The 23,912-nt window shown below is 39.8% G+C and overlaps 1 protein-coding gene across 2 annotated transcripts in view; it reads right to left on the reverse strand.

Moving 5' to 3' along the window:
* The window catches only part of APPL1 (adaptor protein, phosphotyrosine interacting with PH domain and leucine zipper 1), a 1,282,591-nt gene that overhangs the window by 963,992 nt on the left and 294,687 nt on the right, over positions 1–23,912 (reverse strand). For both annotated transcript variants that reach the window (XM_044078766.1, XM_044078765.1), the window contains exon 2: positions 21,605–21,703. In XM_044078766.1, the coding sequence (XP_043934701.1) occupies positions 21,605–21,703 (99 nt within the window). The remainder of the gene's footprint in view (positions 1–21,604; positions 21,704–23,912) is intronic.

The raw sequence follows: 23,912 nt of genomic DNA on the forward strand, positions 1-23,912 counted from the left end.
TCCCCTTCTTGCACATCAAACATCTCCCTAGCCTCTTCCCACACTAGGGTCTTGTTTCTTTCTAGAATTTCCTTCCAGAACCATCCAGTTGTCTCCCACTTACTTCTGGTTTCCCCTCAACCCTTGCAAATGTAATAAGCAACAAAAACAGTGGGATTAATAAGACTAACGGTGATGACGATCACTCCTTTGTAACAATTAATAGAAAAGATGTTACTTACATCTGGTCAGAAAATATATTCTTGTAACTGAATATTTAGTTATTAAAGAAACAAATACTTACATTTGCAGAGAAGATAATGGACATCAAATAGTGTTATGCTTGCCAGGAGCAAAAATACAGGGTGTGAGACTGGCCTTAGAACACCTTAATGTAAGGAAGTATGGATTTGTTTTTATTCACGTTGTACAACTGATCTCTTCCGCAATGACCCTCTGACTTACAGCCCTCTTAGATTGCATAGCTTGTACAAGGGTTAAGACATATTTTTCACAAATCACATATACAATGAAAAGATTTTTTGTGTAAATACCTATATAAAAAAGTCACATTTTAAAAATTTGAAACGTGTAGAGCATCTAAGCCTTATTTTGGGTACATGTGTCCATACAGGATGCAGTGCACATATCAATATCAGGGAAGAGAATTTTTGCAGCAGATATTTTGCAACACTTGACAAACACACGGCAGGATTTTTGCCAAGTTGAAAATTTAACAGTTCACAGACATCAACATCTGATGCAGCTCTGATGGTTGCCAATTCTATGAGCATTAATAATAAAGTTTTTTTTTTTTTTACAAGAATATTTGCTACATTCCCACAAGATTGACATTGTTATTCTTTGTGAAACATGGTTAAAGACAAATACTGTAAACAATTCTGTCAGGGTATAAATGTTTTTATTTTAACAGACATTCTAACAAAACCTCAGGTGGAGGTATTATGACAGAGATTAAAGATAAGTTATAAGACCTGTGATTATTACATACTCAGTTATAATGCCAATACTATAGACTGTATAACTGTGACAATAAAGACAACTCTGGAATATATAATTATTGGAGTCATAGACCATCAAAGTCAAGTGCTGATGACCTAGAGGAATTTGTACATTTCCTGCATGAAACACATGAGGGAAGAATAATAGTGGCTGGGACTTAAATTTACCAGAAACGGACTGGAATAGTATTGATTCAACAACATTAGTAAGGAAACTATTTACAATGTATGTTCAGGAAAGTACAGTTGTGTACCTACCATAAATGTAGATGTTCAAGTGTATTCACTGTTGCAGTCATTATACTTGGGTTATCCTGCTGGCAGGCGACCCGCAGTCGGACCGAGTTCCAAAGTCTTGGTCCGGCGTCGGTTGTTGTCGCTTCTTCCCTGACGTCAGAGTGCCAGGGGTATATAAGATGCAACCAACGCCATTTTCTTCAGTGTTTCTTGCCCCAGATGTCAGGTGCCCCAAATATGTAGGCAATACATATTGCTAATAAAGATATACAGCAAAATATAAACAATACCTTCAGCTACAAGCAAATATACCACAAAGGTTGTATAGGATAGAAAGGTATAGAAAAGTCCCAGCAAAGAAAGTGGGGATGGAGGGTGGGTAACCTGGACTGCAACACTGAATACACTCGAACATCTGCATTTATGGTAGGTACACAACTGTACTATGTTCATCGTGTTTCACTGTTGCAGTCATTACACTTGGGAAGAATCCCAAAGCTGAGGTGGGGTGGCTGGGTCTAAATAGGATTAGGAGTGGCTATGAGGCCCTGTAGAACTGTAGTGGCAAAGCCTGCTCTTGATTTGGAGTAAAGAGGCAAGTGGTAATGCTTGGTAAAAGTGTGCACTGAACTCCAAGTTGCAGCTTCCAAAATGTCCTTGGTTGGTATTCCTCTGAGGAAGGCTGCTGACGTGGCAGCTGCCCTGGCAGAGTGTGGTCTAATGTTGTTAGGCACTGGCTTTCCATGATGTGCGTAGCAGAAATGAATACAGTGTCCTATCCACTTAGAAATAGTCTGCTTTGAGATAGCCTTTCCTTGTGATCCTGCAGCATAAGCTACAAACAGTTGCTCAGTTTTTCTGAATGCTTTTGTTTTATCCAAGTAGAAGCGTAACTGCCTGTGTATGTCCAAAGTGTGTAGAAGTCTCTCACATTTATTCTGGGGATTTGGATAGAATGTTGGCAGATGAATGGTTTGGTTAAGAGCCACACTGGATACCACCTTTGGCATAAAGGTTGGGTTCATCCTTAGAGAAACCCTGTCTTGATGAAAAAGGATAAAAGGTTCCACTGCCATTAAAGCCTGTAGCTCTGAGACTCTTTGTGCAGAAGTTATTGCTAGGAGCAGAGCAGTTTTCCATGATAAGAATTTTATATCAGCTGTATCGGCTGGCTCAAAAGGAGGCAAAGTGAGTTTCTCCAAGACAAAGTTGAGGTCCCAAGTAGGCGTTGGTGCTCTCCAGGGGAGTCTTATGTTTTTAGCCCCTCTGAGGTACTGCCTTAGTAGTGGATGAGAGAAAATAGGAGGTTTCATGGTATAATGAGCTGAAATGGCAGAGGCATGGATCTTAATAGATGAAAAGGATAGGCCTTTGTCCAGCATCTCAGTTAGGTATTGTAAAATCTGAGGGATATTTGGTACAAGTGGGTCAAAGCCTTGTGCCTGGTTCCAGTAGCAGAATCTCTTCCATTTGTCTGCATAAGATTTCCTGGTGCTGGGCCTCCTGGCCTCCAGAATGACATCCATAACAGCTTTAGAGAGAGGTGTGGTCTGACTGTCTATGGTATCTGCCACGCAGCCAGATTTAAGGTTCTGAGTTGGCTGTGCAGGATCTGCTTGTTTTGTTGAGTCAGAAGTTGAGGGATTTGAGGTAAAGTCCAGGCTGGGCCTTGAGCCAAGTTCTTTAAGATTGGGTACCAGTGCTGGCGTGGCCAGTCTGGGGCAATCAATATAATTTTTGGCCTCTCTTGTCTGACTTTTAGGAGTACCTTGGAAAGGAGAGGCAGTGGTGGGAAGGCACAAACTTTTAGGTTTCTCCAGCTGAATGAGAGAGCATCCACTTTCCATGCTTGTGTGTGATAAGTCCTTGTGCAGAATTTTTGAAGTCAGCAGTTGAGAGGGGAGGCAAAAAGATCTATGTCCGGGCATCCCCATTTCTTTGTTATCATGTTGAACACCTGTGGATTTAGTTTCCACTCGTGAGGATCCAAGAGGTTTCTGATTAGATCGCCTGCCAGAGTATTTTTCTTTCCTGGCAGGAATTGTGCTTGCAGATGAACTTGATAGGTCAGTGCTGTGTTCCACAAAATCATAGCTTGTCTGCAAAGGGGGTATGAGTGCGTGCCCCTTGCTTGTTTATGTACCACATTACATTGGTGTTGTCCGTCTTTAGTAGTAGTTGTCCTGGATGCAGTAAGTCCTTGAAGGCTGTCAGGGCATTCTGTACAGCCAGCATCTCTTTTTGATTGATGTGAAGATGCATTTGTTCTGCAGACCACTTGCCCTGAATACATTTTCCTGCCATGTGCGCCCCGCAGGCATAATCTGATGCATCTGTTGTCAGTGTTTGCCTGGCTGTGGGTAAAGTGAAAGGCTGTCCCTTGTTGTGGTGACATGCCAGTGCCCACCATCAAAAATACTGTTGCAGGCAGGGAATAATAGTTATTGTTGCTTCCAGGCTGTGGCAATGTTGAGTCCAAACATTTTTTTAGATACCATTGTAACTTCCTCATATGCAGTTTTGCATATGGAATTAGTAGGATGCAGGATGCCATGAACCCCAAAGCCTGCAGATTTTTTTTTTCTTGCAGGTAGCTGGGTTTCTGTTGCCATCATTTGAAAGTAATCTGTCAGTTGCCTTTGCTTGTCTGACATGAGATAAGCCATCTGGGTAGTTGTATTCAAGCTTGCACCCAGGAATATTATCTCTTGAGAGGGCACTAGTTTTGATTTCTTTTCGTTTACTGTGTACCCTAGGCCAACTAGTAATCCTTTTACAAATGCCAGATGCTTTAGAAGAATGTCCTTGCTCTCTGCTTGAATAAGGCAGTCGTCCAAATAGGGATATATTTGGATTCCTTTTTGTCTGCAAAATGCAATTACTGGTGCCAGGCATTTTGTGAAGACCCTGGGCACAGTAGATAAGCCAAAGGGCAGTGCAGAGAATTGGTAATGCATTGTGCCAGCTATGAATCTGAGGTACCTTCTGCAATTTTGTCTGATTGGGACATGCAGGTATGCCTCTTTGAGGTCCAAAGTAACAAGCCAAGCCTTTTTGCCCAGCATGGGTAGAAGTTGCTGCAGTGTCAACATCCTGAATTTTGGAATATCCAGGAAAGTGTTTAGAATAGACAGATCCAGAATGGGTCTCCAGGCTTTGTCCTTTCTGGAAAAGTCTCGAGTAAAATCCTTGTCCCTGTTCTTGCTGAGGTACTTTTTGAATAGCTCTCATGTTCATGAGAGCTGTAATCTGTTTTTGTGCCTCTGCCCATTGGTTTTGTGGCAGGTCTGGCATTCCTTTTGACCTTGGAAGGGTGTGAAAGTGGAACCTGTAGCCCTGAGAAACAATATTCAGTACCCATTTGTCCTGGGTGATAATGTGCCAATTTTGTGAGAAAAGTGCTAGCTTTCCCTCTAAAGGTGCTGCCAAGAGATAAGTGCTTGGTTTTTGAAAGTGGAAGTCATTGGGACCGTTTCCTGTAAGGTTGTGACTTGTCTTCTCCTCCCTTGGGGTTAGAAGCACTCCATTGTCTCGGTCTGTAAGAGCCTTGTTGCTGAGATCTGCCTCTTGGGCGTCTGTATCTGCCTCTTTGAGGCCTGTCTGACATGGGAAAGGACCAATTTTTAGAAGGCCAGTTTCTGCTAAATCTAGGAAGCTGTACTTGTAAGAAATCCTTTACTGTCTGCATAGATTTTGCCTTATCCTCCATTTTCTTTAACACCTCTTCTGCCTTAACACCAAACAAGGTATCATGCTGTAAAGGAGCATCCAGTAATTTAGCTTTAACATGATCGTGTAAACTTTGTTCTTTAAGCCAGGCATGCCTTCGAACGACAGATCCTGTTAACTGCGGCTCTACAAGAAGCCTCTAATGAATCAAAACCACATTGCAGAGTATGTTTTCCCACTTGTTCAGCTGCATGCAATAAATCCTGCATTTCCTTATTGTCAGGACATTCTGAACTTGCAAACATTTTCTGTTTTAACAAAGACATTAAATATTGTTGGTATTTCAGCATATGAAACTGGCAGTTCAAAGCCCTTACTGCTAAAATTGCAGAAGTGTAAACTTTTTCCCCCATCTATCCAGTGCTCTGGAATCCCTGTCAGAGGGGACTGGGTTTTTTGCAGTGGAAGCCTTCACCCCTTTGGGACCCTGAGAAATAGTTTCTGGGTCAGCAGCAGGGTTTTTATAAAGAAATTTATAAAAGTCTGGGACCCTATAGTACCTGTCTGGCTTGACTGGTGCTGGGGGTAGATAATCAGGAGACAAACTAGATTCAGAAAATACATCATCTACAATATCTAACACAGGGGGAATAGCAAGAGGCCTGTGCTGAGGTAATAAAAGAAAATCTCTGAGCCTTTTCTTTGATTCTGAATAATCCTGGCTTTCCCAATGGAAATGCTCCCTCATGGTGTGCAAGGTTTTCCCAAAAGAGTAATCCTCAGAAGGAGAGGCTGAAGGGATAGACTCTTCAGCATCAGAATCCTCATAAGGAGGAAGAGAGTATCCCTGGTCTGAAGAGGAATCAGAGGAAATAGAAACCTGGTCAGAGGATTCATAGTCTGTATCCTGCCTAGGCCTTTTATCAGAAGGGGGATGGGATCCCCTGATCAAAGTAATTAAGTCTTTGGCCATTTTGAGCATCTGTTTCTTAGGCATGGATGACTGTCCAGGAGAATGCTGTACTTGTTTCTTTGTCTGTAATGATGTTTTAGACTTTGCTTTAGCTGCTGTAGTTGACTTGATAGTAAGCTGTGTAGGTCTGAAAACACCCTCAGAAGCCGATGCCTGCTCAGCGGCTCCAGACCCTTCTGAGGGAATAGTTTCCGTAGGCCCAATACCTTGAGTTTCCAGAGGCCTAGATGTCTCTACATGGGAATCAGAGGCTGCCTGTGGCTCTGAGGCAGCGTCACTGAGCACCGGCGAACCGGCGACTGGCCTGGAAGAGGCTTCATCGTGGGTTTTGGGTCTAGGATGCCTGTCCTTTTCCTTGTCTTTGCGCATTTTATGAACTCCGGTAGTCGGTTGTTCCGATGGCATTATGTAATTAAACCTACGGCCAAAGTAATGCAATGCAAAATCAAAGAGACGCTTAATAGTTCGTTTGTTGAATCTAGCACAAAACCGACAACTAGTGACATTGTGATCAGGGCCTAGGCAAGGAATACTGTAAGAGTGAAAATCCTTATGAGGTATTTGCTTCCCACAAGAAATACAATTGTTAACTTTTACTGACATCGACTGGAGCAAGAAAAAGTTTCCCCAACAGGGTATTTAGCTTTATTGAAGACTTCGGTTCTGAAATTCGATTTCGAAAATCTCAGGAGTCAGCCGACCGGCACTTGCGAACTGCTTTGCTTCGGGCACCGCGCGGCAATAAAGACTGAAGAAAATGGCGTTGGTTGCATCTTATATACCCACTGGCGCTCTGACATCAGGGAAGAAGCGACAACAACTGACACCGGACCAAGACTTTGGAACTCGGGCCGACTGCAAGTCGCCTGCCAGCAGGATAATCCAAGTGTAATGACTGCAACAGTGAAACACGATGAACATCAACTGCTTCAGATTGTAGAAAGTCTACCAAGGAACAGAACATATTAGACATTGTGTCCCTAAAGAAACTACTGTTACTTCATGTCAAGTTTTACCACAACTGATGTGCAGTGATCATTGGGTTTTAAAGGTTAACTTGTTACTGGATAATTCTGCAACAATGAAATCTAAACCACTGTACAATAGATTAATAACAGATTATATGGATGCAAAACAGTCACTAAGTAAAACTAAATGGAGTGATGCGTTCAGTGGAAAAACAGCTGAAGGAATGTGGAAAATTTTGAAAGAGAAAATGTTTGAATGAAAAAACAAAAATGTTTAATATCAGGATCTAGGGCAGCACACATCAGCAGTAGGATATATTTCCATAAGAATAAGAAACTTGATTAAGGTGAGAGACAAAAAAATATAAAAAATGGAAAACAGGTTCAACTACAACTTTGAAAATTGAAATAAGCTGGACAGGCATAAACCGGACAGACAAATTAAACACAGTGTGAGGCAAGTTCAAGAAGAAATTGAAGAAAATGTATATAAAGATATCAAGCATAATAGGAAGCCATTGCATAGATGCATAAGATGTGGAAGGAGCAAAGACATACAAATAGATAAACTGTGTGTAGATTCTAAAATTTATTCTCAAACTCAACAGATTACAGATATATTTACAAAACCTTATGCACATGAGTTTGGCTCCACAAAGGGGGGGGGGGGTAAACTGTCCTAGTGATATCCAGGTAACCTCACATACTGAAATCAAATTATATTACATTGAAAAAGAACTATTCAAACTGGATCCAAACAAAGCACAGGGAGGAGATGGAATTAGTACTAATGACCTGAGAACTTCAGCATAAACTTGCAGTGCCAAATATCTATTATTTACTAGGTCAGAGAAATATGTGGAGATTCCTCAAGAGAGTAGACATGCACTTGTTTGACCTCTCTTTATGGGAAAGGGGAGTAGGCCAAACCCAGAGTCATACAGACACTTAAGTTTATTTCCATGTTTTGGAAAATAATGGAGACTGTAATACTGGATAAGTTATTGTTGGCAATGAAAATGTTGGGACTTGAAACCATGCATCAGCATGCATATGTTGAAAATAGATATATTACCACCTGTAACATGATATTCTATAAAAATATAACAACTATGAATGAAAAATTGTGTTGTGGTATAATTTAAAGGTTTGACTTAGCATTTGACAGGGTCATACACAAAACACTGATCAATAAATTAGAGCAATTAGGTACTGTTGTACTCTTGATAAAATGGACAGCTGCATTGTTTACAAATAGGACATACAAGTATCGTACAGCAATTGGACAGGTGATATTCATGGTTACAGGGTGCCCCATAGAGCTCTGGCCTAGGCCTATACCTGTTTAGACTGTAGCTTTCATATCTATATTTTCATCCAAGGTGTTCTACAGTCTGTATGCAGGTGACCTGAAATTGGGTAAACTTGACAACATGTGTTACAGATAGAACACATCTGCAAAAGAACTTGACGAAATTGACATTTGGGCACAGAAGAATAATATACTAATAAATAAATAAAAAAAGCGAGTAAATGAGATTTGGAAGACTTAAATTGAAAGGTGAATATTTAATACAGCACACAGTCATTGAAAATGCAGAGTAATTTAATGACATGAGTATGTGGGTAGATCCAACTTTGACTGACTTTTTCTAATTATATATCAGTCAACTTAATCCACACTTCCTTATGAGGACTGAAACAAAAAGCCTAACTGGTATTAATCAGGAGTGGGGTCAAAAACATTTTAATGCCATGAACTTTATCATCCATTTCCATAAACTTTGTCTTCCACTTTCTTATTATATGAATGATCTTCTGTGTTGTTTCTTTCCATGTTTCTACTGCTGCTTCATGAGTGGTTTGTTTTAACCACCCTCCTAATTATCTCATCTGAGAATGCCCCAAAGAAAAGGATACTGTTGCACCATTACAAGCATGGGTATATAACTTAAAGTTATTGCCTTCGTTTTCCCTTCATTTCTTTTGTAACCTGTTAATCTGCCATAGATTTTTAATAAAGTTAAAAGGGTCTACAAGTCCATTTGTAGGTAAGTTATAGTACAATGCTGTGCACGAACAATGCAATCTTTATTTCTGTTTTTCCTTGTTTATACCCTGCTATCCTACATGTCCTTACTTCTTTAGCTCGTAGCTCCAAATACAAAGAAAATAACAAGGAAGACAAGGAGCACCCATGTCTTGTGCCTCTTGGTATATCAATTTTCCAGGATAATTTATCTTCACATTTTAAATTTGGCCCCACCTCTCTGTAGAGCCCATAAATTACATCTATCCAGTTCTGTGAAAATCCACAAGCCTGCATGGCTGCTTGTAAAAAAATCTAACTCATTGTCAGTCAAATGCTTTCTCTGCATCCAATCCAATCATCATTAACCTATAGTTGTAAATTTCTGCATTGTGCTGTATCATTAATGTTATAATGATATTATCAAAAATATACCTTCCTTCAATAAATCCACAATGATCTAAATTTATAAGACAGAACAATCTATCCTGGCTAATACTGTTGTAACTAATTTGTAATCATATGCTAAAACTGAAACAGGCCTATAAGCTCATATATCTAAAGAGTCTTTTCCCTCTTAAGGGATTACTACCAATAGTGTCATATTCCATGATCTTGGGGATGTTGCTTCACACTAGAATTTTGTTTTAACAGTTTTACTTAAATTATAGTTACTCCTTTTTCCACTAGTTTCCAAAGTTTTACAGTTCTATGGGGAACCCATCATCTATTCCTGGGAATTTCCCTGTGGCTTGGCACATAATCGCTTCCTTAATCTCTTGTACGTTCATAGGCTCATAGCTGTTTGTGGCGGTCCCTACTCCAGGCCAGTAACAAAGGAGCCTCAATCCTCACCATTAACACTGGTGAGGGATGGCCACTAGGAACAAAAATGGATACACACCGTATTTTCAAATGCAGCTCTCTGCACCAAGCACAATTTCCCTTAAGAGCACACAGGGAGCACACTCCAGACCTGGGGCTGGGCTCCCTCTCTCTCTCAGGGCCCCAAACAAGACTCCACACTGACCACTTCGGAGCTTTGTGTTCCTGATCCAAGTAGCTGACTCTTGCACTTGCAAATTTGATTTTCACACACATACGCACACTCACCTGGGAAAGGCTGGCACAGATTTACCAGCTGTGCCCACTCTGTCCAGACTATAAGGTAATTACGCTACCACCAGTCAGCTACTCTATGGCTCTTATAAAGGTACCCAGTTACACTGAATAATATTAATACTAATAAAAATGGTAGAATTTGACCAATCCAGCAAGACTTTCAGGAGCAGCCACTGTGTCACTAAAATAAGTGCAAGTACTCTTAAGATGTTAAAAATATTTTCTAAAAGACCAGCCACAATGAAAAGTATAGAAATATTTAATAATAATAAAATAGAAAACATGAGAATACTGAATATTTAGTTACAATAAACACCAGAGTTTCAATCACAGAAGACATAAAAAATAACACAGTTGGAGAGAGTCACACAGATGCAGAAAAACAATGCTTAATTACACTCACTATATTTTCCTGACTGACTAAAGAATTACTCTTCCCTAGTTTAAGTTACTTACTGCAGCAAGACAAGATGATGAGTGTTGAGTTGCTTACTACTGCAAGGCAAGATAAGGTGTGAGTTTGTGTGCTATATCTGTGCGAGATATTTCCTGTCAAGTTCAGAAAAGCAAAGTGCTGCTGCAAGAGTTCCAGCACATCGCTCACTAATATCTAAGAAATCATTTCAGTTCTGGTTATAGAATGGCATCACATATGCTCACCAGACTTTGGTACAATACACACCCAGAGATTTTCTAAGATCTGTTGCAGTGTCTGAAAGCTATAAAACAATTTCAAAAACTTCCACCCTTCCAGACTAGCAATCAGTTCACCCCTAAGGACAATACAGTAAAACTACTAGTCCTGGTTTTCCCAGACATTTTTGTCTCTGGCTGCAATCAGATCTGCAAAATAAAATCTTTATGGCCTAAACCAATCCATTTCATTTTGAACCTACTTTTCAAAATTCACTGGACTGAGATTAACCTCTTCCCTTCCAGAATTTTCAACTAAAACATATACATTTAATCAGTTATAATAATACTGTCTGACATACATGTATATCTCTTTTTGGTCCAGCAGGACCTACTGTTGATGCATTTTTAACGCAAGCATCTGAACAAATCAGTGAGATAGTCAAATGACATAAAAGTCTTTACAAAACTCCAGCTAGTTATGCTGGCATATGTTGCACATGCACTGCATTGCTCTACCTGGCACAGATGGCACTTCCTCATATCATCACAGTGTTTACTAGGCCAATGACCACAATGGCCTTTTTAAGCCTAGTCATGCATCCCAAATCACTGACAAGTTCTGGTACCCTTGATAAGTGTAAGCAGGTGCTTGGGAGATGAAACATTTACAAGCAGAGGCCTGGGAGATGAACCATTTACAGGTTGCCTGTGTCTGTTAAGAGACATAGGTGCCAAACCAGAGATGAATTTCCTGTTCCCCATCCAATTGCCCAAGTTACACTTGAATTAGGTTAGGGAGGAAGTCTGCTTCACGTGGATGGAAAGCCTGTTCCAGAGACAGGGTATCCTCTGGGATACATACCTGTCTCTCCAGCAGGTCCTATTTATATCACAAGCAAGCTTCAAGTGTTTAGAAGGGGAAATTCTGGTGCTGCTTGTTTTGTGCCTATGCAGGAGATCCAGCAAAGTGGGTCTGACAACGCCCTGTATGCCAAGTATAGATCTCCCCTCAAAAGCCTGCAGGAGACAGAATACAGGGATATGGCCATTTTACTTATGACCTGTATTCTTTTAGTAAGGAACATCTGTGGACATTCCAATTATTGGATATGCCTGGTTAGGTACATACAAAAGGGGGCACTGTACTAAATGACAGGTCTGATGAATGCCAAATACAGTGGAACAATGACATCCTTGGGTTTAGATTCCATACCTTTGTTTACAAGTTGAGCAACATCGAATGATTTCTTCACTACTGTAGACACAGGATGGTCAGAGGCTAGATTACTGTCTGTGTGTGTCCCTAAGTCCCTGACTATTGGGTCAGCTCTAAAGGGTGTTGTCAATATGGCAGTTACCAGGGATGGATGACTTCCTGAAGGATACTATTCTGCATTTCTTGGTATTTAGTTTTAGTCCATAGCTCTGACACCAGTTGTTTGTCTGTGTCAGCCCTTCCTGTAGAACATTTGCGCCAGTGTGGATTTCAATGACAGCTCTTAATTTGCAATCATCTACAAATTTAGTCAGCCAGAAACCAGTGACATTGGCCTTGACTTCAGGGAAGTAAATGCCAAAAATTAGTGGTTCAGGGACCGGTCCCTGAGGGATTGCACTTGTGACTGGCCTCTTTGTAGAGGTGGACTCCCAAAGTCTAACTACTTGGGTCCTGTCTGTGAACCAGTTGGCTATCCACCAGACGACATATGGGTTTGTACCGAACCTCTTGAGTTTGTCAACAATGCATGAGTGGCGTATTGTGTCAAATGCCTTGGCTGGGACAAGGTAGGCAGTAAGAACAATTTTGTCCTCATCCATTGCTTTGGTGACCTCCAAGAAGTCCACCAGTTTGAGTAGGCATGACCTGCCTTTGACGAAACTAAACTGGGTTGGGTCCAGTGTCTGAAGGTTTACTATAACACTATTGATCATTTACATGGTAATTCTTTTAATGGCTTTACATACAAGACTAGTGAAACTTATTGGCCTGTAGTTTTCAGGGTCTGTAGATGGCCCACCTTTGTGGAGAGGGATGACTGTTGCTGTTCTCCATTCATGAGGTATGACGCCTGCTTGGAGGCTACAGTAAAATAGCAATTTCAGTAGTCCTGATAGGTCATTTTTCATACTATTTAGAAGGCATCCTGGGATACTGTATGGACCCATTGATGCAGTGTTCTTGTCCTTAGAGAGAGCATTAAGAACATGTTCCCTAGTGATAGCAGGGGGAGTTATATTTGATGGTATTTCCTGAGAGAAGGTTGGGGGGGAGGGGGTAAAGTTGAAGATGAATATATCATCCAGTACTTATTTTATTTATTTTTATTTATTTATTTTCCATTTGTTTACCAGGAAAGTCCGACTGGGTCTAAGCAGACCCTTTTTCAGTGGAGGCCTGGGGAGAAAGGCTCCACAGTTACAATGTTTACAGAAAAATAAGTGTTGACAATTTTGAACATATAAAAAAGCTTACATAAGTATTTTCATAAACGTGCACAAATAAAAATTCTTATAAATTTAGTAATATTCATGACATTAACAAGAGTAATGATATATATATTTAGTGTACTTAGAAACTAGCTAAGTTATAAACAGACATATAGTGTGAATATGATGGGATTACACACAGTTTGCTTTATCTTTTGGCTCAGTATACGTGATTCCATTTACAATGAGCTCTGAACATAACTGTGAATTGCCTTTGAGGTTGCAGACACACGCTAAAGAATGTCTTGTGGGTGTCCTTGGCCTGGGAGGCTAAAACTACCTCAAAATTTAGCTTTGGTAGACTTTATTTGTCCTCTGAGTTGTTTGTTTAGTTTGATGAGAGTGCTTTTATCCTGTGGGATGCTGCACCTCCTAAGTTTTGCCATGATTTTTCTTCCTTCTGTTATACAGCCTATTGATTTTGTGATTCCACTAGAGTGGCTTGTTTTTCGAGTAAGTATTGTACTTCTTTCTTTTGGGTACAGCTGCCTCTATGCAGCTACATACATGCTTGTATACAGCCTCTGTGAACAGTTCTGCATAGGCAGCAGTGTTCTCGGGGTTCACGGGGTCCTGAAATTTTGTCAGCTTATTATCACTTAATAGCAGGAAGTTCCTGAGTATTCCAGACTTAGCTGGGAGTCTAGGTTTTATTTTTACTTCAAAGGAGATCATTTTGTGGTCTGACCTCACCAGGGAAGACATTACAATTGGGGGTGGGCAACACTCTCCCATACTAATGAGGACCATGTCCACTATGGTTGCACCCCTGGCTGGTGTATTGACAGTCTGGTCCAGGGAGTTTGTGTTTACAAAATCCAGGAATCTCTGTGCCTGCATGTTTGGTGTCATATAGGAATCCCAGTTAATAGTAAGGTAATTAAAGTCGCCCATGAGTATAGTATTGGGTTGGATGGTGAATATTTCCAATAAGTTTAAATACATGGTATAGGTTTCGTGGGTTGCAGAGGGGGGACCAATAGCTTGCAAGGAAGTGATATTGGATTTTGCCTATGGTGATTTGAACATGAAGATGCTCAAGTGCATTGTCGTGTTTGATCAGCCATGAGGTATACTTATTTTTGATGTAAATCGAGACACCTCCAGCTTTGCTACTTGTCTGTGTAGTAGCTGGTCTAAATGAGTGGAGGGTATTATAACCTTGCACTGTTGGTGTGCTCTCCATGGCTTTAAACCATGTCTCGGTGACCACACAGACGTCAGCATTCTCTAGGATGAAGAGAGCTTCTAGGAGTGGAGTTTTTTGTTTAGACTCCTAGCACTGAGCAGTAATACCGTATGATTTTCTTTGTTTGATTTGCTATGTCAGAAGTACTTTCAGTTTGGCATTGCCAAAAAAAGCTCTATGGGGAAGACAATGTTTTAGTTAATATTTGAAAGCCTAGAGAAAAGAGGTGCAACTATCCATAGCAAAGCAGCAATGTCTGTTGACAATCTCCTTCCATGCTGGCAAATACTGCACCCCCCCCTTAGAATGACACCAGAAACTAAGCCAATTATTAAAGTCAGTCATCTTCTGATTGTACTGTGGCATCATCCTTGGAGAAGATAAAATGCTACTCAATGCTAGGATAATACCAGCCTGACACACATATTCTGAGTGGACTATGACTGAGTCACACTGGTACTTGTGGTCCAATGACCTGAATGTCTGCGTAATGTGGCAGATCCTAGCCCCTGTAGTGAGGGGCATCAGTGCGTCTCCCAATGGAGTCTCCCAGGATCAGAATGCTGGATTGTGTGGTGGCTTGCATTCAATTTCTGATAGTCTGGGAGGGTCTAACTGGTACAGTCTACCATTCCTGTGTCCCTAGCTTCAAGATGCGGATAACTAGCATATGGTATTGCAATAGGTTTTAAAGAGTGCCATGAGTTTCCCCATGTCAGTGTCTGGGATTCGTGTATCAAGGTCACGTAGTATGGGTATCATTCTTTCTACTTTCTACCTCCTTAATTTCTGTGCCAATAGTTTTGGTTTTTAGAAATGGCAGTTTTTAGAATGTATTAAATTTAATAAACCAGTGTTTCTGTTTACTGTATGCTGAGCAACTATCCAATTGCTTCCTGATTTCATGTCATCCAGCCATACCTTCAGATGGTGCAGTAATGGGAAGAAACAGTTTGTAGATGGTATATTTTCTGCAGTCTACAACAAATTTTCTTACAAAGTAAGTACAATCAGTTACTCAGCAAACAGAAACACTGATTTATTAACCTTAATAAATATAGGTCCACTGAAAGAACTAAAGTAAAAACTACACATTTTAGAAAAAGAAATACTTTACAAGATGAGGATATAATTATAACAAAAAGAGATAGTCAAAAAGCATTTGCACTTGATCTTTAAAGCTTTTTTAATATTTATCATAACTGTCACACCAAATTTCATTAGCTTTTACTGTAATCTGATCATTTTAATGCCCCTTCATTGACTTCCCATAATTCTTCCAAATTTTCTGATTCCATAGTGTTAGAGAAAAATGCATCTCTCATGATTATGCTACACAAAATGCATATTAACTTATAATTTCTTCACAATTATGTTTGATGAATTAGTTAATATTTGTTCATGTTAAAAAATATGTAGCACAGATGCAGAATTATGCAAACCACAAATACTTATTGTAGTTCTAAGTGTTTTCACAACTGCATTCTAATATTAAGCTGTAAAGTGTACAAACAGATGACTGAAGGGGAAAAGTACGGAAGGGGTTAAGGGATATACTATGGTCTAGAGAGTCTGGAAAACCCAGGAAGAGAGGAAAGTACACAATGTGAAAGAGATTTTGTTTTATGTAAGCTCTGACCTTCCCAGGCTGGGATGGGTAGTTGCAAGGAATGTTGGGGAGTTAGAATGCTACTGGTACTGAAATATACAAGGTTGGAAAACAAGACTGATTACCAAGCCAGATGGCTTGTGTTTTTCCTAAAACATTATTGTTACTAAAAACATGATTTTTGAGAGTGTTCACATGCAGCACTGAGCGAGACGCGTGAGGGTCTGCAGAGACCCTATTTGTCAACGTCAGTATTCTGCATGCATGATACTGATAAGAAAAGGAAATAAAAACTGTGCATATTTGCCGCTTGGTGAGACTGATTTTTAAACTGCGAAGATAGTCTCCCAGCACTGACGTATGTGGATTTAAATAAAAAGAAAATGCTTTGCACATCCTGAAGAGTTATTCTTGACTAAAGACTAAAGGTTGTTGTTTGGCTTTCGGCTTTTCCTGGTTAGGTGTCGCCACAGCGGAACTCCGGTCCACTAGTGATTGGCAGTAGATTTTAACGAACGCCGAGGTGCCAGCTCAATGTCCAACCTTCAACGAAGGCACGCACATTTACGCATGTGTTTTGAACGCCCATCCAACCACGGAGAGGACATGCAGACTCCACATAGAAGGCACTCCAGCCGAGAATCAAACGGGAGAACCTCTTACTGTGAGGCAACAATGCTACCGCTGCACCACCGCGGCTCCTGACTCAAAACTAAAGGTAATTAATGTTACTTATGTATATTTTAAACTGCACTTTAACAACAGTTATGAAGGATACAATTGTTTTTAGGGTACCATTCAACCATTCACCAAAAGTTTTTGCATTCACAAGGGATTAGCTCAGGAGTTGCCAGTGAGTCTCAAAGGAGAATTTCTCCTGAGCCTTAAAGTTACCCTGCACAGGGGCATGTTCTGATATTACTGGGTGTTTCTCTACTTCTTCTATTAAATATACATATTCCATCCTTATGAAAATACATTCTATCCAATCTCATGCATGTGCTACAGCACCTGAGTAAAAGTTACTCTTTTCTAAGCTTCTGCTTTCCTATTATTAGATCAGTTAGTCCAAACATCTGCATATATTTTCACAAGAATTTTTCTTCCTTTGTAAGTTTCCCTCTCGAGCGCCAATGCATCCCCAATATTATCAACTTCCAATCCCTTCTTGGTATAGATATTCCACTCTGAAATCCATAAACTCACCCATAATTTGCTTTATCTCCCCTATAGTTGCCCTCAGAGGAAGATTTATCCATGCCAAGGTTATTTTCATTCCTTGGCAAACCCTTCTAAGTATATACAAAAAGAAACTCCCACGCCTATTATGTTTTTCCTCATCGACATGGAATTTGAACCTCATTTTAATCAAGATCCGTATTTTCCATTTTCTTTCTGTTCCCACGCCTGCATAATAACATGTGCCTCTACTTTCTTTTATAAATTCTCATGCCCTGTCTTATGGAGATGCATTTCTTGTAGCAATACTATGCCTATGTTAGCGTTTCTTATGAAAGTTAGGACATTTTGTCTTTTTGTCTCCTATTCCAGCTCAATAATATTCCAAGGTGCAAGTCTAATAACCACCTTTTCATTTCCAGTTGTCCCTGTGCCAGGCATTCCTCATGTATCCTGCCACTATCTTCCTCTCCCATTTACTGTTCATATTGCTTTCATAGTTCAATGTTCGATTTATATTTACAATATAATGTTTCTAAAACCTCCACTGTGGAAGTCTGGGTCTATCAATGAAAAGTAAGTATATTCCATTTTTTTTTCAACTTTAGCATTAAACATTCTGAACAAGTTTGAATAACTAGATGAACCACCTCTCTCGATATGCAAAAATAGAAGACCACAAACTCCAAGCCAGTCACGGTGCAATTCAGTAGTGTTTTAATAAAACAAGTCCACAACACGTATTTCTCTAGCACCTCAGCTGAATTCACCTTTAACAGAGTATCTGTTGTGGACTTGTTTTATTAAAACACTACTGAATTGCACCGTGACTGGCTTGGAGTTTGTGGTCTTCTATAAGTTTGAATAACTATTTAAAAACAGAGGATCGCCACACAATTTCTTATTTTGTACTTTTCCTTTATATTTATCTGCATATCTTCTAAGTTTTTCTGCCTATGCTAATATTTTTAGTTTATTACTTTATTATTTGCACTAGTGAATAAAAGATCCTGTTCTGTTCTGATACTGCGCATTGCTTTCATCAAGTCTGAGTTTTTTTTTTAGCTATTCCCTCTTCTGTACTCTAACAGTGACACTTCTTGACTTACTTGCTTTATAGTTTTCTCAGTTCGCTACTTCCATGATAGCATTTGATTTCTCCCCTTCCTTTCCCTTACTACCCTGTGCATTAATTTAACTGCACAGTAATATATCCTATTTACTTCTGTTATATCACATGAATCTCTATGAACAGTCTTCACTTCTGTGTTAATTTGTGTTCTCAAACTTCTAACTTTTTGGAATTTATTGACTTTCTGTAGTCTGTTTCTTTCATTGATCATAATATGTCTGACCATCTCTATTAAATCACGCAACCTTTCTCTTAGATCATTTTCTTCTAAACTGAGGGCTCATTCTTTGTTTTCCATTTCTTGTGGGCATGCTACAGAAAGTTACAGAACATTTTCCTGTGCCACAGTCTCTAAATAGCATGAAACATTATCTATCAGGCCCTCTGGAGTTGCTGTTTAAATGTAGCCTCCAAACAGGCTTTGCGTCTCATGAACGGAGAACAGAAGCAGTCATCCCTCTGCATAAAGGTGGGCCATTTACAGACCCTGGAAACTATAAGACCCATAAGACTCATTGAAAGAATCATGGAAATGTTCAATGATGACATAAGAAACCTCCAGACACTGTAATCAACCAGTTGGGTTTCATCAAGGTCAGGTCATGCCTACTCAACCTTGTAGACTTCTTTGAGAAAATCAACAAAGCAATGGATATTGTCAAAATGATTCACACTGCCTACCTTGACCTGGCCAAGGCATCTGACACAACATTCCACTTGGCATTGTTGACAAACTCAGGAGGTTATGTATAAACCCTTCTGTCACCCAGTGGGTAGCCAGATGTCTCACAGACAGAACCCAGGAAGGTAGAATTGGGAACTCCACCTCTGCAAAGAGGTGAATCACAAGCGGATTCTGTCAGGGATCGGTCCCGGGACTACCCCTTTTTGGCATTTACTTCTCTGAAGTTAAGGCCGACTTCAAGGGCCTCTGGCTGACTAAATTTGCAGATGATTGCAAATTAGGAGCAGTCACAGAATCCCCCCTGACACATGTTCTCCAGGAAGGGCTGATACAGATAAAAAAACTGGTTTCAGAGCCACAGACTAAAACTAAATGCCAAGAAATGCATAAAAGTATCCTTCAGGAAGTCATCAACCCCTGGTAATTACAATACTGACAACATACCCCTAAGAGCTGACACAGTAGTCAGGAACCTGGGGGCACACAAACAGTAATCTAGCCTTTGACCATCCCATGTCTACAGTAGTGAGGAAATCATTCTATGTTGCACAACCTATAAGCAAAGATACGGACGGCATCTAGGTCCAAGGAGGTCACTGTTCATCAACCATCAGCTCTATCATTAAGTACACTGCCCCCTTTAGTACGTACTTAACCAGTCGCATCCAACAACTGGAATGTCCACAGAGGTTTCACAAAAGAATACAGGGTGTAAGTAACATGTCCAATGCAGAGCAACTCAAGGTCCTATATCCCTATATTCTCTCTCCCACAGGCTGTTGAGAGATCTATTCCTGGCATAAAAGGCTTGTCAGACTCCACCCTGATGGACCTCCTGCATATCCGCAAAACAAACAGCACCAGAATTACCCATTCTAAAGACTTAAACCTTGCCTGTGAGATAAATAGGACCTGCTGGCGAGACAGGTATGTATCCCAGAGACTACCCCTTATGTGGAACAGGCTCCCCATCCATGTGAAGCAGAGCTCTTTCCTACCCCAAATAACATGTAACCTGGACAACTGGAGGGGAAGTTCATCCCTGACTTGACACTTATGTCTCTAATGGACACAGGCAGCCTGTAAATGGTTCATCTCTCAGGTCTCTGTTTTTAAATGTTTCATCTCCCAAGCTCCTGCTTACACTTATCAAGAGTACCAGAACCTATCAGACATCTGGGATGCCTGGCTAGGCTTAAAAGGCCTTTGTGGTCATTAGCCTAGTACACACCTATGCACCTGTTACTCTTGTTAGTTCATGCTTGTAATGAAATATCATTACTCATGTAAACCCTTGACTCTCCAAGCCTTTAAGACTAATTCCTTCCTTCACAGTATAGAAATAGTTTTCCCTCCTTTAGCTGACATTTGCAGTTTAATCTGTACAGGTCTGGACTACTTTCTCAGTCTCGCTTTTGGAATATTTGCTCAATACTCTCTCTTTCAATATCATCAATGACTAGTCAATGTGCTGATATTTTCATATATATATATAAAATCTTTCCCTTCAGTTTGTGCTGATTCTGCTGTAAACCTCATGTTGTCTCTTCATGACCTATTCTTGAGTTTAGCAGTTTTTTTGTGCCATTTATTTACACTTTAATTGCTGTTTCACCGTGTTTCTTTCTTTCATCTCCTTTTCGGCAGTTTGCATATGCATGACCTCCAATGAATGCCTGGTTAAATCATGTGCTCTTTCCTGCTGCCTTCCGAAACGGGACTCACTTACCTTGAAAATCTCAAAATGCATTTTGGTTGATCTTTCTCTCTAGACTAGTGACTGAATTGTCCTTCTAGGTTTTCACAGTTTCACTTCCTTTCACTTCACTTTTTCTTTTTGCTGATTTAATCTGTTCACTGCTGAGACCTCTAATTTTAGTCACTTTAACTTCTGCTGCCATCTTGGAACCCAGTGCTATCTAAACCCTGACAGCTACAGATCTATCAAATTAAAAAAAAGCACATTCTGTAGTCTATCTAACTCTGAAGGGCATGTCTGATCACTCCAAAGAGAGGGAGAACCAAAGTGTGACCTTACATCTCACAGATATGATCCATTACTGAACACAATACTGCACTCTGCAGTATTTGGCTAAGCCCCCAAAATTTGAAAAGGTATAATGGTTACTTAATAGAGAAAAAAAATATTGGGTTATATAACAAAAATATTTGCAAAGGCTTCAGAAATGGTGTCTATATTCTTGTCTCTCATGGTTATTTCAATAACATTTTCTACCTGGTCCATAGGGCAACACCAGAGGATCTGGTTTTCCTTTACAGTCTATGCCTGAAACATGCCACTAGTAATGTTACAACCAGATCAAGGGAACATAACACTATTTCAATATCATTACTAGAAAAGAAGTGGCAGATAAATTACAGTGTCTTTCATTATTGTGAAAAATGTTTCACTTTATAATCCTAAGTAGTCAGTCATCAATTTCCTTCAAAAATTAATACACAAATGGGAAGTAAAAAAAAATATCAATATGGGGTTCTGGTAGTCAAACTCTTTAAAGCCAGTAGGTCATAAACTTTACCATCAAACTTATGTACTTATATTTTTGCTTAAATTGGAGTACAGGAAGTTTTAACTCAGCTTATGTACTTTCCAAACAGGCAGATATAAAAAAGGTTATTCAATACATGTAAAATTCTTAAGCAATTCCAACAAAAAAGACAACATACCTGAGCATTATAAATTCGCTCCATGGCTTGATACAGTTGGTGGGTATAGTTGGATATGGCTGCTGCATCCTCTTCAAAGACACCTAACAAGGACCGAGTCTGTTGGGGGGAAAAACAGTTGTTAAAAAAAAAGGCAGATAGTATGCATTTTTTAAATTTTACAATATTGTACACAAATTAAATGAAACAAACTTTACTGCTAGTGCCATTTCATTAGTTATCAATCACTGAGCATTTGGAAATCTAACATATTCAGGGACTTTTCAACAAAGAATAACAAATGCAATGTTTTCTAAGTACTGGTCTGCTTGACTGAGCATAACAACTGTATGTTTTATTCCATACCAAAGCACACAAAAGGCAATTGCATAAACAATAGATGGTGATGTAAAAAAAAAAAAAAAAAAGAGGGAGAGAGAAAGAGGTGTAGTCTTGAGGTACACATTCTTTTCAGTGTCGTGCAAGATTATAGCAAGATATATTATGCTGGGGTACACGGTGAGACAATATACACCTGTATAGATACAAACATGCAGACAATCACCCTTCACAGAAATATGACCAAAAGTCATAAAAGCATCAAATGCAATACGTACATGAATTTGGAAAGAAAATAAGTAAACCCAAAGATGGATCCCTTAACCATTTCAAAAGAAACATAAATGGTGCAAGAAGAATGCTGAGGGTAAACATGGAAACTCTACATATGTTCATAAGGGTAATAAGGGTAAAAGGTAGAGAAGATGCAGAGAACTACAGCCCAGTAAGGCTGAGATTATCATATGGAGAAAAAACATAGCAATTCTCCACAGACAAAAAGGATGCTTTATCTTACCAGAGTTTAGGTGGTATACATCACCTTAAGAAAACCTACTGCACTGTTTCACATATTACTCTAATGTATCATATTGTAAAATAAATTGCATCAGTTAACATTTAGAGAAGTGTTAAGTAATATCCATGCAGTTAACTGTCTTTCGGCTTTTCCCAGTTAGGGGTCGCCACAGCAGAACTCCGGTCCGCTAATGAATGGCAGTAGATTTTTACGTGCAGAGTTGCCAGCCCTGACGCACAAACTTAAACGAAGGTACGCCCATTCACGCATGTCTCCACACAGAAGACGCTATAGCTGAGAATCAAACAGGACAATGTCTTACTGTGAGGCGACAATGCTACCGCAGCACCACCACCGCAGTTAAATCACACAAACACAAAAGCAAGGAATTAGGTACCTTCCAAGGATGCATGTGTCAAAAAATGGTCTACTCCTGGCCAGCTAAAATGATATAAAGAGAGCCCTTATTATACCCAGGTGGCCAGAAATCACATTAGTTGTTTGGGTACCTCTTAGAGCTGGCACAGGAAGAATGCAGGTGCTGTCCTTGGAGGAGTGGGCAAAACTAGTTCCTTTTGAAGGACTGGATGAACACATTTGCATCTGTGGTTACCCACCTATGAGAAGTAGCAGAATGTATAGTGCATACCATACCATAATTAATTACAGACATCACAGCTACAAGGGGGAGTAGTCAGGTTAACCTCAGCAATGTTAAACTGTGCCACTCTTAACACCACACTTTCACCTCTGGGGGGGGGTCAGCTAATTAGGCTCCTGCTCTGAAAAGGAATGAAAGGGTTTAAGGGATCTAGCTCAGTTCATTTATTATACCAAGACAAATAAGAAAGTGTCCTCTACCCCAATATGGGAAATAACAACATGAAGGAGAACACTTGTACATTAAGCAGATAATACGCTATTTAGAAAAGAAAATTCAGTGTTACAAAATAATGCAATGTGCAGGATACAACCAATAAAAATGAAAGCTAAAACTGAAAAGGAAATTATTCAAAGGTACAGAACAATGAAGAGATAAGAAATGTAATTGGTTTCAGAGATACAGAGCCATCTACAATAAGATGTAGGCTTACCCTAAAACATACAGGTTTTGGCACTGACAATATCCTAGCTAACTTAAGTTTGAGTAGGAGCCCAGATGCTGGTAAAGCCAGTGAGGAAGTGATGGGAATGAGTGGACACCAGGTAGGTGTTAAAGCAATGCTTAAAACACAAAAATAGGTCCAGCACAATGGGTGAAAAACTTGAACCTGTTTACTTAGGTAGCATCAGAAACCAAAAAGCAAACCGGTTTCGGCATCAGCCTTCCTCAGTGAATTAAAACAAATACAAATGTCCAGTCCTTAAATACATGACATCATTAGCATTTACAAAATGTATTGGTTGGATATATCACTATTACAATTCATTCAGACCAGATTTAAACATCCCCCTAGCCTGATGATCCAACCT

This window comes from Protopterus annectens, chromosome 7.part1, assembly GCF_019279795.1.
Source record: "Protopterus annectens isolate FY-2018-M chromosome 7.part1, PAN1.0, whole genome shotgun sequence".
NCBI lineage: Eukaryota > Metazoa > Chordata > Ceratodontiformes > Protopteridae > Protopterus > Protopterus annectens.